The following is a 16,748-nucleotide window of genomic DNA, read 5'->3' as shown; positions in this document are numbered from 1 at the left end:
CAGGTAAGTAGGCCTAGTACTTGTTTCATTAGTATACAATGATAATGAATTGGAAAGAAAATCTTTAAAATGATATATAATACATTGATATTAATAAAGAGACTAGAGTTTGGCAACCTCATACCTCCATGAAATATTTAGAGCTTTTGTAGATTTTATGCAAATTACAGATTTACATAATTTATGCATGGTGATGTTCATCACTGACTAGCTTACACATGTCAGTTCAGTTCAGTTCAGTTCATCCTCATATGAGGTGCTATTAACAATTAACAAAGAGGACCATGCATCTATATCTACCATGGCGGCTAGCAAATTGTAGTCCTTTAAACCAACCTCCTCCTCCAAAAGTGTCAGGTTCGGTCGTCCCCATGTCACAAGAAAAAATCCCATCAAATGTCACTAAGCCCTTTATTATCAATTATGCAAATCAGTTTGTATGTTTGGTACCTGTTTATGATCCACCAGTCATGAATTATATTCATTACATTTATTGTAAGTCCTGTTATGGAAAACAATGGCATTATAAAAGTTCCTCATTTACCATGCAAATTAAGTCCTCATTTGCATAACATGCATATCATTGCATACATCTTTGATAAGCTACAGGCCCCCCAAAATGGAAAGCCGTCATTAATTTCGTCAGCTATCCTCTTTGGAATGTGTTAACAAAAATGCCCCTGTAGTTCCAAAAATTCGATGTTAGGGGACTGAAACTAGACCCGCCATTTCCTGACGTTGAAAGCTACCTGGCACTCAAATGTCAAGACAGTATCATGTCCGGGACAAGAGATACATTGAAAAAAACTGCTATGGTAGAATATTTATTATGTAAATGACCTCCTAATTTGCACAATTTCTATTTCATTATGTACATCTTTGTCAAAGCTCCACAAATACAAAAAAATCATGAAAATCCGTTATACCTATAAATGTACCTCAAGGTCTCCTCTTCGGTTTTTTTTACAATAACGCCCCTACAGATCCAAAACCGTTTTGCTAGAGGGCCCAAACTCACATCACTCCTTCCCGAGCACAAGAGCTATCTGCATTGTAACACCCCAAAATCGTGACCATAGCAGAATGCGAGATATCAAGACACAAGCAGCGGTAAATGACTAACCTGCAGTCTTTTCCTCCAAACTAAGCACATTCTGCACCAAACAGTCAGTGATCTGAACACAGGCTTTGCTGGCAGGCTTGTAGGAGGCATTCTCTTCTGCTTTTAACAGCTACAAGAAACAGGAGATAAAGTAAAATGAGAGCAGACCAAGAGTAAGAAGCAATAAAAGACTGTAATATATACTATATGCCATGATATAAGATTTGCCAAAAAAAAAGAAAGACATACCAGCAAATACCCTCAAATCCTTCCCCCATGCAAAAAAGGAACATTCTCAAATAATCTCTCTCCAAAAAAGGATTGGAAACCTTCCTCTACTACATGTACATGTTACTTACATTAGACAGCAACTGTTCAAACCAGTCATATCCCGTTTCTTTACAGGCATCAACCTGTGAAGATTGAAATGGCAACTTGTCAACATATGATGATGATGTCAACATATGTAAAATGTGGTGTGTTAAGCAGTCGTGGAGGCTGTGGATTTGACTTTGAAAGTGTCTTAGCTTCCCAAGCTACAGTTATATCGTAGGTAAAATCATTCTTTATACAAAGACAAGGAAAGTTGAATTCCTCCCAGGTCCTATTGGCAATACTTGGTCGAACATGCAGGCAACACAGAATATAGTCATTATACAATACGTGACGTTACAAAATTACAATAGTGTACTTAAAAATCGCTGAGGAGATTGAGTTGCTACTATCTTATGTCTCAGTTAATGTACTACCCCAGTATCTTAATATAACTTATGTTGCAATTGTACCAATCTTTGGCGATGGACCATGTGAGGGTTATTACTGACATGCCGGGATAAACAAGTCCATTAGCCCGATTGTCCCAGTCAAGTAAAAGTGCTGTTCGGGCAAGCAGAAGTGCTTCCCCACTTACCCGACGGGCAAGTAAGAATTTGCAGATGTGACCCGCTCAAATTACCACCAAGAACCAGCAAATTATATTAGTATCAAGCCAAAGCAGTAGAAATAACTATGTCTGTGTCAATTTCTTCACAAGAGGTGGTCGGAAAAGCACAAACACTAATTCCTTTGAAGTAAATCAAGGTGATCGTACAGTTCTAGGAAGAATTCCCAGATTTGCAGTCAGTGCCTCACCCCAGAGTCTGACTGTCAGAAAAAATATGTGTACATTATTCTCAGTGACCAGTTCATTTCAGCAAATATCTTCTGAAGTGAACCAGGCAGTCCAACTGTTTCTGTTGTGTCTCACTAGTATGGATAGCAGGACATTGTAATTTGAATGCTGTCTGATCAGTGCACGTGAAAGTCATTAAAATTTTGAAGTCAAGTGCACCAATATATTTGTTACCTTTTACTCTCATTGAATCAAGCATTGGTCAACACAGGAAAATATAGCCAATAACAAAAGTGAAAATTTATGAAAGTGAAAACACATAGACAAATGTAATTTAAATTTTGGGCAAGTGAAAAGTTGGTTCGGGCAAGTAAGTTTTTTTATGTACTTGCCCGATAGGACAAGTGAATTTTTGAAAACTTGGCATGGAAGCTTTCTTTCCTGAAATGACATACATTTGTACATATATACTATTATTAGATAGATATTACATATTAAGAACAGTATTAAAACTTGACCTTAAATGTCATCATACCAATATGGCATAATGTTAAACCATGTCTAAAGGTTTTGGGTGGTTTTGACTTGGTTATCATACAAATGTAAACATAATCTTTGATCTGCTTCAAAATTGTTGCCTGGTGTATTGAACCCCTCGATCTGACAGAATGGCATTGAAGATTTGTACACGTCTTTTTTTCCTCCCTTGTTTTTACCGTAACATTCTTCGGCAACTTCACTCAATTGTGATCAAAATTTGCCGATTCAAGCCTTCCACCTTGTCGCCTTATTTCCAACATGATCTCCAACTTGCCAATTCTCGTTAATCACACATCTTGCCTTTTGCAAGACACATGTCATTGGTCGATTTGCCGTGACGACTTTGGTGACGCAACATGGAGAGGTGTTGTTATTGGGTGGAATATCTAACTTCACGCAGGAATAAAGTGACTAGAGCTCGGCCTTACTTAAGCAAATTTAGGTTTGCAAAATTTCAGAAAGGCTGATAACTATACAGGTATCTATGATTTCTGGGGCTTCTTTGATGACAGTAACTTGACTGTGAACCTGGTAAAACAGCAGCAATAAAACGTAAGCAAGTTGCGACAGGATCCCATGGTAGTGAGGAGGGGGATGTTTTTCCTTCCATTTCAGATGGCCATGGCGCCTTTCGATATCGGCCTTGCTGCAAACATGCGTGATGACTGTGTGGACATCTTTTCCAAATTCTAAGTTCTGTCTCTATTTTTGTTGATTCCTGTCTGTCAAAAGTGATGTGAGTGGCGTCTCTGCTGTCTTGCAACTCATGTTGTTTTTATCTTAATTTCACTTCAGTAAAAAAAACAAGCAGTGAATCTGTGAACCAAGGAAATAAATTAATGCGGCTTGAACTATGAAATAAAATCTTGACTTTCGTCTATATTCTAGACTCTGTTCACCAGTCATATGATTTGGTACTAGTCTGCTTTTGTAGTGTTTCTTATTTTACCAAAATATCCCAATTGTGAGGGGGGTTGAATAATTTTGCATGCAACTGTATCTACACAATTGTGTACAAAAAGTCTTGTTCAATAAAAAAATGGAGTGTCAGAACTTAATAACGTTTATTTCTTTTAAATAAGCCCATTCAAATGTTTGGACCTTAACAGTTAGAAATTAGAGGACAAGGTAATTGTTGACCGGCAACCTGGAGAATCCTAACGGAGAGGAGCAAGGGGCCAGTCCCTTGCCTAGGCACTTAGGGACATTCCATTTTTGTCAGCACAGACCACTATGTATTAAACTAGCCATAAACATAGGGCCACACCAATTTTATTTGTTGTTTCTCGGATTTCCTGACCCTATTTTTTCCGATTTGAAAACAAAAACAAACAAAAACAAACAAAAAAAACTTTTCAAATTGATGGCCACACCTTGTGTTGACAAAATTTCACTGCCTCTCTGACACCCTAAATGTTGAAAGTTTAGGTTTTCCTATCCAATCTCTCCTACCCCTGACTTTTTAAGTTTTTTTAAAAGTTTTTTTCGACCGACCAACCCAATGTTTTCCTGAAAAAAAAATCAGAGAAACAAGAAATAAAATTGGTGTGGCCTAAAGATAAAAACTTTTTATTCTTACCACATCAGTAATGTTGATAACCTTCCGAAAAAGGCTCTCCTCATCAGATGACTTCACAGGTGAGAACCACATTTGCTGAAAGACATCATTCACCAGTTTCTGGAAGTTAAGCACAAATTTGAATCACTGACAGTTTACTTGGTTTGAGCTATCATCTAATGTATAAAATGGAACACAGCGCAGAGATTCCTGCTCAACAAATTGGTTGGCAGTAGTCTCTGCCATCTTTTTAAAATCTGGCATTTTTCAATTAAATTGGTCTGGCACTACAAAAGTGTGACATAGTACAAACATGAATTGTATCTAGACAAAGCAGAACTCTACCTTGATACCCTCTTCATCATTCACTCTGCGTATCATCTTCACACACATCTCTGTGACCTTGGTGAAATCAGGAACTTCCAGACAGATATCCCTCAGGATCTTGATGACTCTTTTGCGAACACTGATACCTGTATCCTGAGAAATAATTCAGGTTAGTAAAAAATACTTATATCATATGCACATGTACTTGCATTATATACTTGCACTCATATGAGACAAAAAACATGTTGAGTTGAGCTTTGATAGGGCCGCTGTGCTACGCGATCCCAAAAAATTTGATTAGTATGTGGCAAGTACAACACATGAGATATCAATAGCTGAAGTCAAGGTGACATGAGTATACATGCTGTTCACACACATGCTACAAACATTGTTTCCAAGATTGGACTAGATTTCCTAAGAGCTCCCCATCCATGGGATGATTGATGAAGATCAACGCCCATTTTTGACCAAAAGAAAAAATTTACTAGCAGAAAAAGATCACTCTCCTCTGGAGTACAGTATGCTTTTAAGGTGATGAACATTTTATTCTACAATATACATTTACTTAATTTGATTGACATCAATTATGGCATGTTTGTAAGTACCTCTTAGCAGGAAGGGGGCAGCTAAGTTTCTGTATCATACATGTGTATATTGATTTATTTGGTTGACATCAATCATTGCATGTTTACAAGTACCTCATAGTAGAGAGGGGCAGCTTAGTTTGAAAAAAAAAAATCACATAATAACAGGAATTTCCCAATATTTAATTAACCACTTAAACCCAAACAGGACATGTTGGGATCAAGTGTTCCATGAGTATCCCTAAAAAAAATGCCAACAGAATTCCTACATAAATACAAAATAAACCAGCCCGCCATCTTGCGACACAATTAGAGAAAACTCATATTTCTGTTAATTAACCACTGATTACAAAAGAATACATCTCTCCAAGTTAAATATTACTTTTGACAACCATCAGCCAAAATACTGCAAATTTATCAACCTGTGCTGGAGTTATTCCCTTACAAAGATAACATTAAAAATACCCATTGCCATTTAAAACAAGCTGTTAGGAGCCCAAACTTACACCACTTACTCCTTGCCCCAAGACCTGTCCACTACTAAAAAATCATGATCCTGGCCCTTGGCCTCCAACTGCAGCTGCAGGGCTGTAACTCGCTGCTAAGAGGCCCGTTATTAAACGGCCTGCCTCCTTTTCCAACTCCTACTGTGTACGTATCCACCAAATATCATGCAGAATCATCAACAATTGTATACAGACACACAAACACACTCAGCGCGCTGCAGTATCAACGAACCAGGTGAACCATATTCAATATTAACCTTCCTTTCTATATCCACTACTCAAATACCAAATATCATGAAGATCCATCAACAGCATCTCAAATCATGCCCTTGACCTACATACTGTAAATGCAGAAATGTTCGCGGTGGATTAATGTTCGCGGTTTTCGCGGCGCCGCTTCACCGCGAATTTAAAACCACCGCGAAGTTCGCGAACATTTTTCCATAACAGTAAGAGACTACAGTGCATGGTGCTACCGCGAAATTAAAACCACCGCGAAAAGTCCATTTTACCGCTACCGCGAAATTAAATCCCCGCGAACTTAAATGCATTTACAGTATACACCAACAACAAAGCTACTCTACTCTGCCACAACCAAAAACAGTCATAATCTTCTTGGCAAAGATAATGAGTGGCTGACTTACCAGTATTCTCTCGATGATCATATCATAGTATTGGGGAATAAGTTCTGTCCTCAGCAATACAAACTTGCCAACAAGCTCCAAAGCTGCCTCCCGCACAGAAGTAGACTGGTCCATGAATCTCCCATGCACACCTTTCTGCATGTCAGCCTAGAATTCAAGCATTGTCTATGAGAATATCTACCAACTAGAAAAGTTAAATGATCACTCATTTGGATGAATAACCTTAACTTTGAGGGAACCCATGTTAAACTTTAAAGTCAGTCATTCAAAGCAATTGATCATTCAATCCTTAGGCCACACCAATTTTACTTGTTGCTTTCGGATTTCTGGGCCCTATTTTTCCAAATTGGAAAAAATAAAATAAAATGGGCACACCTCGCGTTGACAAAATTTCACTTCTTCTCTCTTAAATAAACTATGGGCCTCAAATTCCAGTAACTGTACGTGCCTATTTTGGATGGTATGTTTGTCACTTTTCTTCAAACTTTGGACTTTGCTAGCAGGGACACCCTAAATGTTGAAAGTTTAGGTTTTCCTGTCCGCATTTCCCGGGATTTTTGCACAATATTCACTATTTTTTGGCAAAGCGACATCAATTTTTAATAACTTGTGTTTTGGTAACCAAAATATTGCCATTTTGAAGAAAAAAAATTGAAAAAGTCTGCATCATTTTCAAGGGTGTATCAACCTTGATTTCGATAATAACTGCCGGGAAATCCTGGTAAAATCTGCATGTTTTGAGTTGTGTTTTGACGACGACGAAAATCAAACTATGGCGCTCTCGAGGTCAATCGGGTCATTGGGATAGTCCACTGTAATTTAGGTAGAAATGTTGCGTACGTTGTTATTTTAGTCTACATTCAAACCTCAAAAAATAGTAATTTATTTGTCACAGAACTTGGTTGAATTTAGGGAACATCTATAATATATTTGCATGGCTTCATAGCATATTTTGTATGAGAATAAAAGTTGTCTATGTCTCTTTTTAATAAACTGCTCACCCATGCTTCTAGAGAAGTGTTGATTGTCAACATGTTGATATTACTAGAAATGTCTGTGGCTTTTAAGGTTATTCACCCGGCTGATCAATTTTCCCCAAAGCCCTGTAATATTTTTTCTATTGAGCCGCTTATACCTGTAATATATGTTTTTTACTTCAAGACCACCCTATTCTTACGTATCAATTAGTTATGAATATGGGAAAATGTTTATTCCAGTCAATTTTTTTGGGTGTCTCCGCTGGCGGAGACAGCCAAGTTAATCCCCAGTATAAACAATGACATCATTCTGCACATGCGCACTACTGTCCACAACTAACAAGATGGCGGACATGTCTGGCCTATTTTTCGTCACGGCGCACAGGCATCAAAATAGCGACAGATACTTTTATTTCAAGGCTTGCTTGGTTTAGTTAGCCCGATGTTATTGGGTTCACGTATTTGTGTACATAAATAGCCCACTTTGAACGGTGCTGTTGCCTATTTCAGTTGCTTTTTCAATGGAAACAGTCACCAAAATGCAAGTGCGTAAGCGGCAGCGTAAGGCCGTAAATTTTTGGTAGGGAGTTTAGAAACTCTTGCACCGTTAAGAAGATTGGCTAGATTTTTGCGCTGCTAAAAAGATTGGCTATATTCCGCTGTCGAATTCCGCGCACGGTCCGGTGGCGGTGGTATTCCGCGCTCGGCCCTAGTTGGTCTGTTGCATACCCCCGTGACCTCGCCGCTAGATCCTCGGCGCTTAGAGTGTTGCCCGCCCGCCCGGTACACTGGCGCATATCGGAGAATTTTTACGGTCTTGTTTCAGTTACGGGCGGTCGTAACTCGAAATGCCGGTTCAAAAGATGAATAGAAAAACGTTGTTTACAGGGGTAAAAGCAGAACGGGCCCGGTAAACCTCCGAGCAGTTTAGTTGGCTGGCGGATAGAAAATTATGTCCTACACCGACAACGTGACCTACATTTCACCAAATTATCTCCAAGCAGCGGCCTTTTTGCCGCGAACACTGGCAGCCTTGCGTCTCCGCACCTTCTTCGACATCCGTCTTGATACGAAGCCTAGATCTTTGGCAACATCAAGGTTGTCTTGCTTCATTGCCTCCACGATACCAGGCACATTTTTCAGCGCTTTCACCGCGGCCGCAGCGCAGGGCCCCGGGCCCGGGACACCCGCCATCTGTAAAGTCGGGTCTGGCGCATTACGTCATAGGTATCGGGAAAGATAAACAAGCCGGGGGAGGTGACGAAAATGGAGGAACAGCCAGATTTCTCGAGGTTTCTCGCGTTTTGCGAGATTGTCCAAGAGTTCTAAAGCTGTTTAGGGGTCAAACTCGCCGAGAGGCAGCACGCCACCAAGTTTGGTGGAGTTTCGGCGCATTTTGCGCTCAAAATGGACTATTTATGGTTCACCGCTCAGTTTTATGACCCTGTGGCCTCATTTAGCCCTAAAAGTAGGAAACAGGGAACATATCTGGCCACATATTCCCCTATATTCTTGAAGATAATCGTTCGATCTTCAAACTCGCGGTTGCGCAAAGGGCTATCTTGTTTGGTTCGTCAGGTACGGAGACTTTACTTATTACCTAATTAAAAATCAATAAATTGGCAATAACTACCGACTGTTAGTAGTTATTTTCTTGCGCAACATACAATGCATAGCTTTGATGGTTATGTGTAAGAAAAATAACATTTTTATTCTGTAGGAAATAACAACGTGCTGTATTTTCTACTTAATGACAACAATATAAGGAGCAATAAAACATGATGACGTCATTCATATGGTCTAAAAAATTGCAATTGGCAAGACTATTTCATAGACAATCAATATTCAGTACAATCACATTCCTTTTCCGAAAAATGTAGGTTTTAAACTGAGGAAAACAATGGAAGGTCAAAATGCCAATTTATCCAACCTAGATACCTTAACTTTTTTTGCGGCATTGAGACTTGAAAGCAAAGTCAGAAGAGAAATGAAATCACACATCATTTTCATGGGTAACATCATCAAAAAGAACCAGTTATTTTTCTGCCGCGTTGCCAATTTGAAAGAAGGTTCCTTCTTGTGGACATGAGCACATGATATCATGGTAAAACAAATTTTTGCAAACATAATAGCTCCCAAATTTTTGGCCCTTTGGTGGCAGTGATTCACAAAATAAGGATGAAAATCTATTTCAAAGCGCTTGTGAGGCGTCGGAAAATTTGCTGAAAACAGGGATGGCTTTGTAGCGGAATGGACTATAAGTCTTCAGTGTCCCATTCACAAGTTTTTCCAGACAATGCCGGTGGGAAAATATGAAGCTGCTGGGCCCAGCAAAGCTACGAATTTTAGGTAAATAAAACAGAAAAACCATAAATTTGGGACGCATTTCAATTCAAGTTCATGTAGAAAATCTGAAAACTATTACTTGCTTTATTATTACGTACTTAATACTTACTTTACTTAAACCTGTTGTTATTTCTGTTGTGTAACTTGAGTATTAGCCCCTCGATCTCTCCTACCCCTACTTTTTGACAAATTTATTTTCATTTTTTTTCGACTGACTGATGCAATTTGTTTCTGAATAAATCCGAGAAATAAAATTGGTGTGGCCTTGAGTATGCTGTTGCAGTTTTACTGTAGTACAAACAACATTATTGGTTGAACATGAGGCAGCCAAAATCTTATTGTGCTGCAATGAATTCATCTCCCGTCATGTTGGCAAAGTTACTAACATTAATTCATCTTATGAATAGTGTACTACTGACATGTATCATGTATCCTTTTTTTTCAATCTCAATATTTCAATTTTGAATCACTTTTCTAAAGGACTCTAGCTGAAAGTCACTCAAGCAACTGCATCATTTGAAAACAGGTATTTCAGACAGCATCCACATCCATTTGTGTCAGTGACTGCACAAATGTGTATAATGATCATATCATACTTCCTTGACAAGTGTTGAAACTACAAACTTTATGACATTTTGCCTGCAGGCATGATTTTGTATCTGTATCTGTATCTGTAAATAGCCGGTATAACCACCGTTCAGTGTAACACACCAGCTTTTAGAAACCTTTTCCAACCCCTATTTGAACACAAGACACCATATTGTAGTAGCAAGGATAAAAAATATCTACCCGAGCTAGTATACCAGGATCCACTGCTACAACTGCAGTCAAGCACTTCATAGCACGAGTCCGAACTGCAATTGCATTCTCACTTAGCACTCGCAGAATCTGTAATCAACAGAATTACGTTACAATAAAAAAAAAAATTTGCATGTCGACAATCCTGTCTACAACACCAATCACCAATTAACAGTGGGAAATCAGCCTTACTACTATACATGTATACTAGATTGGCATTGGTAGGTTTCAGGTTATTAATATATACTAAACACAACAGTTTGGAAAGAGTAACTTTTGATATATCATCTTTGGGAAAAATATCCATTGCCCTTCACAATGATGTCATATTTGTAAACAGAGCTTACCATGCATGCATATCACACAAAAAAAGTGTCAAAGTTATTCTATCCTATCATATAGCAGGCAGAATCAGCAATCAAGTGAGAATTTACTGGTTGTGTAAAGTAAAACTCCAATATTGCATATTCTGCCAACCCAATGAAATAATTTTTTAAGTACACCAGTACAAGTTCCAATGACATAACACATAAATCCTAAGAAATAACCAGCATGGGATCGAGGGACATTTTGGCACAATTATTTGACACTTGTTCCAAAAAGTGGCCCAGATGCTCAACCCATGAAGTTACAATCACTCACATCAAACAAAGTATTAGAAGGCCACAAGGCTCTCGACTACTGTAATGGTGTGTACCAAGGTACAGACTTTTTCACTCACTCAGTCACTCAGCTCAGGTGGCCGCAGCTCAGGCTCATTTTCATTTTCATATTTTGGTTAGAGTCAATTGACACCAATCTGGCAAAAGAGTAAACCATCACTTTGTTCTGCTACATTAAAGATTACCTTTAGAGACATCCCAGTGATTTGTCCAACTTTGATACATAGCAAAGATGAAGACAAAATTCCTCCAATTTTTACTAGCCACCCGCATGTCATAAAATACATATATATTTATTAATTCTATTTCCAACTAAGATTATATTCTGGGAAAATGCAAGCCTCATCTGTTAATGAAATTCTCACCTGCTGCAAGTAGATGTCAAAGCTTTGCGAGAAAGGTCTCTGTGATGCCAGGTAACGAGCAATCACACATGCATTCTCGTAGCTCAAGTTGCTATGCCTTGTCCTATAGAAATAAGAAGAAATTATCAACATCGACATAAAAATGATACACATACATTTTGTTCTGATCTAAGAGAAATACCCACCCACAACCTCTACAGAAAATAATTCTTGATTGTAGGTTACTTGCAATCTTGCATGGTAAAAAAAAAACAGGATTGGTATCATAATCAAGCTACATTGTAATTGATTACGTAACTAACATAACTTAAGGTCAACTTTGTTGTAGTAGGGAAGAATAGCATTGTCCTTACAAACCTGGTGAGCAAATGATAAATGAAAACAAAACAAGACCTAGTGGAATATGTCTTAAGTGACACTGACACAGCAAATTTCTCCTTGCGACAGAATGTGTAGGTACAAAACTGTAGAGCTGAGTACCTAAACAAATTTTACAAAATAAGGTACGTACATGTAGGTTTAGTTACTGGGTTAGGACCAGACCTGTTCCTGTACCCAAGTTTGATCAACCATCTATAAGTTACATGTAGCCAACTGCCTTTTTGTGGTCAATTGTCGTCTTTTTGTGAGTGAGTAATCCCTAGCTTGCTCATGAGAGACGATGTATTTGTTTGTCTGATGGGAATGTTTTAAGATGGCAAAGAGTGGGCCGTCAATTTTAATGTTGTGTACAGAGTTAAAACATTGCAAAGTACAGTTTGTTATGATAAAGTGCTTACATGCACCTATCAGATACATGCACCTATACACTTCATTCAGAAACAGTAAGTCAAACTGCTTTACCGTAGAGTTCCAAGTGGTCCACAGCTGGCCTGAACCATTGTCAAGAGAAACTTTTTCCTCGAATCTGCAGCCTGCATTACATCAACTGATGACACTGGCTCAACCATATTTTGCTTTTTGACACCACCATCATCTTCATCTTCGTCCTCTTCCTCCACCTCATTATCAGAGTCATCTTCTGCCCCTTTGGACTTGAGCCCTTTAATTGATCTCTCAATCTGGGCAGTGGAGTCCCTGTACCATTGTGCAATGTAGAACTGGCGTGCAAACTGTAACAATTGAAGCCAAAGTGCACATTTTGTAAGTTACTGTACATGTGTTAATACATAACTTGTAGTTAAATCAGTCCCTACTGCTGGATATAAACATATAATTTATTAGACGTTTCAAACAGTATCCACTGTTTTTCATCCACTAATAAAAAAAAGTGGATACTGTTTGAAACGTCTAATAAATCACATACTGGATGACTAATCTACATGAGTTAATGCAAAATTCAACCTGAAGCAGCTGACAGTTGTCAGTATATTACAATCATGTTCAATGCCACCGAAGTGGACAATGGGAAGTTATGCTCCAATGCCCCTGTCTTGACCACTTTGTAGCTTCAATCTGATAATGTATTTCTGGTCCCAGCTGAGCAGTTTGTGTAACCTCTCATTCATCAAGTTAGAAGACTTCATGGTAGCAAAACCCAAATACACACTGGGTCAGAATGTGGTGGCCTTGTAGTGGATGCAATGTACAATTTCAACTATTTCTCACTTTAGGTTTGTGCTATTCATGAATAATCTTTGATCTGGCCACACAATTAGACATCTGGAGATTTCATAGCAAGGACAGCACTGCCTGACTGAAATGAGAACACTCACAAAACATCTCAAATAATTTGTATGTAGGATTTTTATATTTCAGCCATACCACAGATATGGTGAAATATATAATTGTATATAATAGTACTACGACTAGTCTACGTAATGTTTCTGCTTTTCTTTCTTTCTTCTGTCAAATCTTCAACGCGATTCATCTCCATCGTTCCTGAACCAAATGACCTGAAATTTGGCACAACGGTAGAGTGGGCCAATAACCCCAGACCTTTTTGGCGATGCCTCAGGGGCGAACCAAATGGTATATAATTGTGTTCAGTCTGCAATAGAAGCTTAAAAAGTTAAAAAATGGGGATTTCAAGATGGCTGCATTCACATACGGAAAATTACTTTCCTAAATTGTAGTGACTAGTGTTATATCAAATAAATCTGTCCTGATATGCAGCTTGTACTGGTCAGCACAAAACATGTTTATGCCATTAAGTGCTTAGCCAGGTATCCAATACAAACGAGCAACGTCAAATAAAAAAAATTTTGCGAATTTTTGCGAGCGAATCTTGCCAATGCCGAAAGCACTGGGAAGATTGGACCAGTATTTTCTAGTATTTCCTTGTATGGTAAGTCATCAGAATCAAAATGTAATATTGAGAAAGATAAATGCCCTTATACAGCACTGGTATCATAAAATCTTACGAACCTGCAATCGTAGACAACCAAATGCAGACCATGCACACATTTGTATTTGTTTGTTTGTTTTTTGTATGCACGCCATGTGCACGTTTGAAGCACACGTTTTATCGCTGGGATATCGATAATGAGTGATGCAATGGCCAAGTGGGTAGGGTGTTCGCCTTGTATTTGGTAGGTCATGAGTTCGATACCAGCCGAGTTATATGCCGCCCACCCAATCATGTAGATGATCGCGTGTCCATGTGAACAGATCGCGTGTCCATGATGTCATGGAACTCAATGCTAAGAATGTCTTCAGCAAATGTTCATTCACCAAATAGTTACAAATAATTGCAAAAATGGTGTGCTCATGAACTCACATGAAGAGCTGGATCTGTGTCTGAATTCTCTGCCAAGTAGTCTAACATGGCTCTCTGGAATGTTTGTGTTTGGTCACCATCTGGAAACTGAAAAACAATACAACACTACAGTTACAGTGCCCTTCTGGAATAGCTACGATTACTCGTGTTTCTAATATGTTTCTATCCAATTGACCAGTACTAACTGCAGGTGATCCAGACATTGTCCCATTGTTGAGTCATTAGCAGATTTTTATCCTGTTTCTGTCTGGTGAGAGTTCTCATGTAGAATGAGAAGGAATATTAAAAGCACATGTAGGATTTACAATGTACCCATAGCAGTGCCCGAAATACTTTTTTCAGTCAGGTTGTCCAAGTGGCAACCTGAGTCAAAAGCCAGGTTGCGCCATCAACATTTCAGGTTGTCCCACTTTCAAGTTGTTACTTTCTTCAAATCAGCTACTTATCCATTATCTTTTCTTCCAGTTATATGTAACTATGTAATATGTTTTATATTATCACAAAGAAAAAACCAAGGTTATGCACGTAGGTGGGGGAAAAGCAGGGTTCCAACTCGCGCCAAGCAAAATGTGGTTGCATTTCAAGTGGGCAAGTGGGTATTTCGAGCACTGCCATAGGTAGCATTGGTGCTTGCAATAGGCTTATCGTTTACTGATCTGAAATGAAGGTAAGCGAACTACTCACAGCAGGACTTGTTGGCTCATCTTTTTCAACTGGTACCGACTCACTTTCAGATACAGAGTTTATCTGGGGGGAAGACACAAACATAGAAATGTATGGAATAAAACTAAACCATTACAAAATAACACATTACAACATGCTGAAGAGTTTTCAAAACATTAACCTTCTTACTGAGATGCAATGAAATGGAAACCTTGTTTTAATTTAGTTAGATTTGTCTTTAATCCCTAAAATCTAACTTTCCCAACAGAAGACAAAAGCAATTTATAGCATGAGAAATAAGATTTGCTTGGCACTCCAAAAGTATACATTATTATCACACACACCTCATCCATGACGGCATCTAAAGTGTCTTGGTCCAGCTCACTGGATACAGCATCCTTCCTCAAACGTGCAGCTACCATTCCCAGGTAGTCCAAAGATGACACACGCAAAGACATTTCTGTAGAACGGTTGCTGAAGTGATGAACCTGGAGTGAACAGGGACAAGACAGATGGAAGTTTCTATAAAACTATTTCATTTCATGTATGGCTGCATTTCACTTAAGGCTGACCTCAATATTGAACTGATAGTTTATTCACAAGAGACACATTCTGAATCAACTAACCACAAAGACTATTCAAACGCTGGACCTGAAAGACTGTAAATGCAGAAATGTTTGTGGCAGTTTTATGTTTGCGGTTTTTGTGGTGGCCACTTCACTGCAAACTCAAAACCACCGTGAAAACTTTTCCATTACAGTGACTACAGTATATGGCACTACTGTGTACTCAAAACCACCATTAACACTCCATTTCTCACTACTGAAACTTGATCCCTGTGAACTTAAATGCATTTACAGTACTTTTCTTTTACATACTTGTATACATCGGGAAAGTTATACCTGCATGGCTCTGCTGGGTATATAGATTCGAGGAAATACATGTACATGTGCATACAATTGCAGGGCTCGAAATACCACCTGCATAACATTACAGTATAAAAGAAAAAAAAGCAATGGTTCCTCAACAATTTCAGCATGATCCATACTTCCTAAATTCATAGCGGTGCAGGTTATTTTCAATGTTGCATCAGTGCAGGTGTGGAGAAAAAGTATTTCGAGCCCTGATTTGTATATATCAAACTTGGAAACTGCTTCTTAAGTCTTTCAATTCTTTGTTTGGCACTCAATAAGTGGTTACATTATAACAATAATTACAGTAAACAATAACCAAGGTGCAGTTAAAGATCAGAACAATTGAAACAACTGCAATTTTCCATACAATAACTTGCATATGCAGATTGAAGGTCTTTCAAATCCTACCTTCCGATATCCATGGTTTACCTACTTCATCAATTCCACAAATACCAACTCATTATCATTGAAGATGAAGGAATAATTGTATGATTTTTGCAAAGCAATGTTCATAATTGCCACGCATATATTGTACTTAAGTTAAGAGTTAGCCCCCACTTTCTTCCCTTCCACAACATTGTCACCAAATCAGCACAATTGATACCTGAAGGTCATGATATAAATACATGTATAACTTACATAGCAAAAATGTCTAGTCTAGACAAAACTGTCATGCCTATCATGACAACACGTGTTTCTGAAATAAAAGACCTTTGTCAATCATGACTGGTTAAAAGCACTTTAAACAGAACAAAGCATATGCAAGAAGTTGTCTTTTTTAATCACAAAAATGTCCCTTACTAGTAGCCTTCCCAAAAGGCTGAGCAACAGTTCTGCAGCTGGCCACTCCGGCTTGTTGACTGTGGCTAGAAGGTCTTGAACAAAGTTTTCGAACAGAGGCCGGTAGTCTTCCTCCTCTTTACTGGTGCACC

General features: G+C 38.5%; 1 protein-coding gene across 4 annotated transcripts in view; it reads right to left on the bottom strand.

The window, feature by feature from the left end:
- The window catches only part of LOC118431875 (nipped-B-like protein), an 86,119-nt gene that overhangs the window by 26,191 nt on the left and 43,180 nt on the right, over nt 1–16,748 (bottom strand). For all 4 annotated transcript variants that reach the window (XM_035843288.1, XM_035843290.1, XM_035843287.1 and 1 more), the window contains 12 exons: nt 16,618–16,747; nt 15,247–15,390; nt 14,924–14,986; nt 14,240–14,326; nt 12,364–12,632; nt 11,521–11,623; nt 10,485–10,583; nt 6,373–6,519; nt 4,657–4,791; nt 4,333–4,431; nt 1,462–1,515; nt 1,124–1,232 (listed from right to left, as the gene is read on the bottom strand). In XM_035843288.1, the coding sequence (XP_035699181.1) occupies nt 1,124–1,232; nt 1,462–1,515; nt 4,333–4,431; nt 4,657–4,791; nt 6,373–6,519; nt 10,485–10,583; nt 11,521–11,623; nt 12,364–12,632; nt 14,240–14,326; nt 14,924–14,986; nt 15,247–15,390; nt 16,618–16,747 (1,439 nt within the window). The remainder of the gene's footprint in view (nt 1–1,123; nt 1,233–1,461; nt 1,516–4,332; nt 4,432–4,656; nt 4,792–6,372; nt 6,520–10,484; nt 10,584–11,520; nt 11,624–12,363; nt 12,633–14,239; nt 14,327–14,923; nt 14,987–15,246; nt 15,391–16,617; nt 16,748) is intronic.

Source organism: Branchiostoma floridae, chromosome 15, assembly GCF_000003815.2.
Source record: "Branchiostoma floridae strain S238N-H82 chromosome 15, Bfl_VNyyK, whole genome shotgun sequence".
Classification (NCBI taxonomy): Eukaryota; Metazoa; Chordata; class Leptocardii; order Amphioxiformes; family Branchiostomatidae; genus Branchiostoma; species Branchiostoma floridae.
This window is presented reverse-complemented; position numbering and strand designations above follow the sequence as displayed.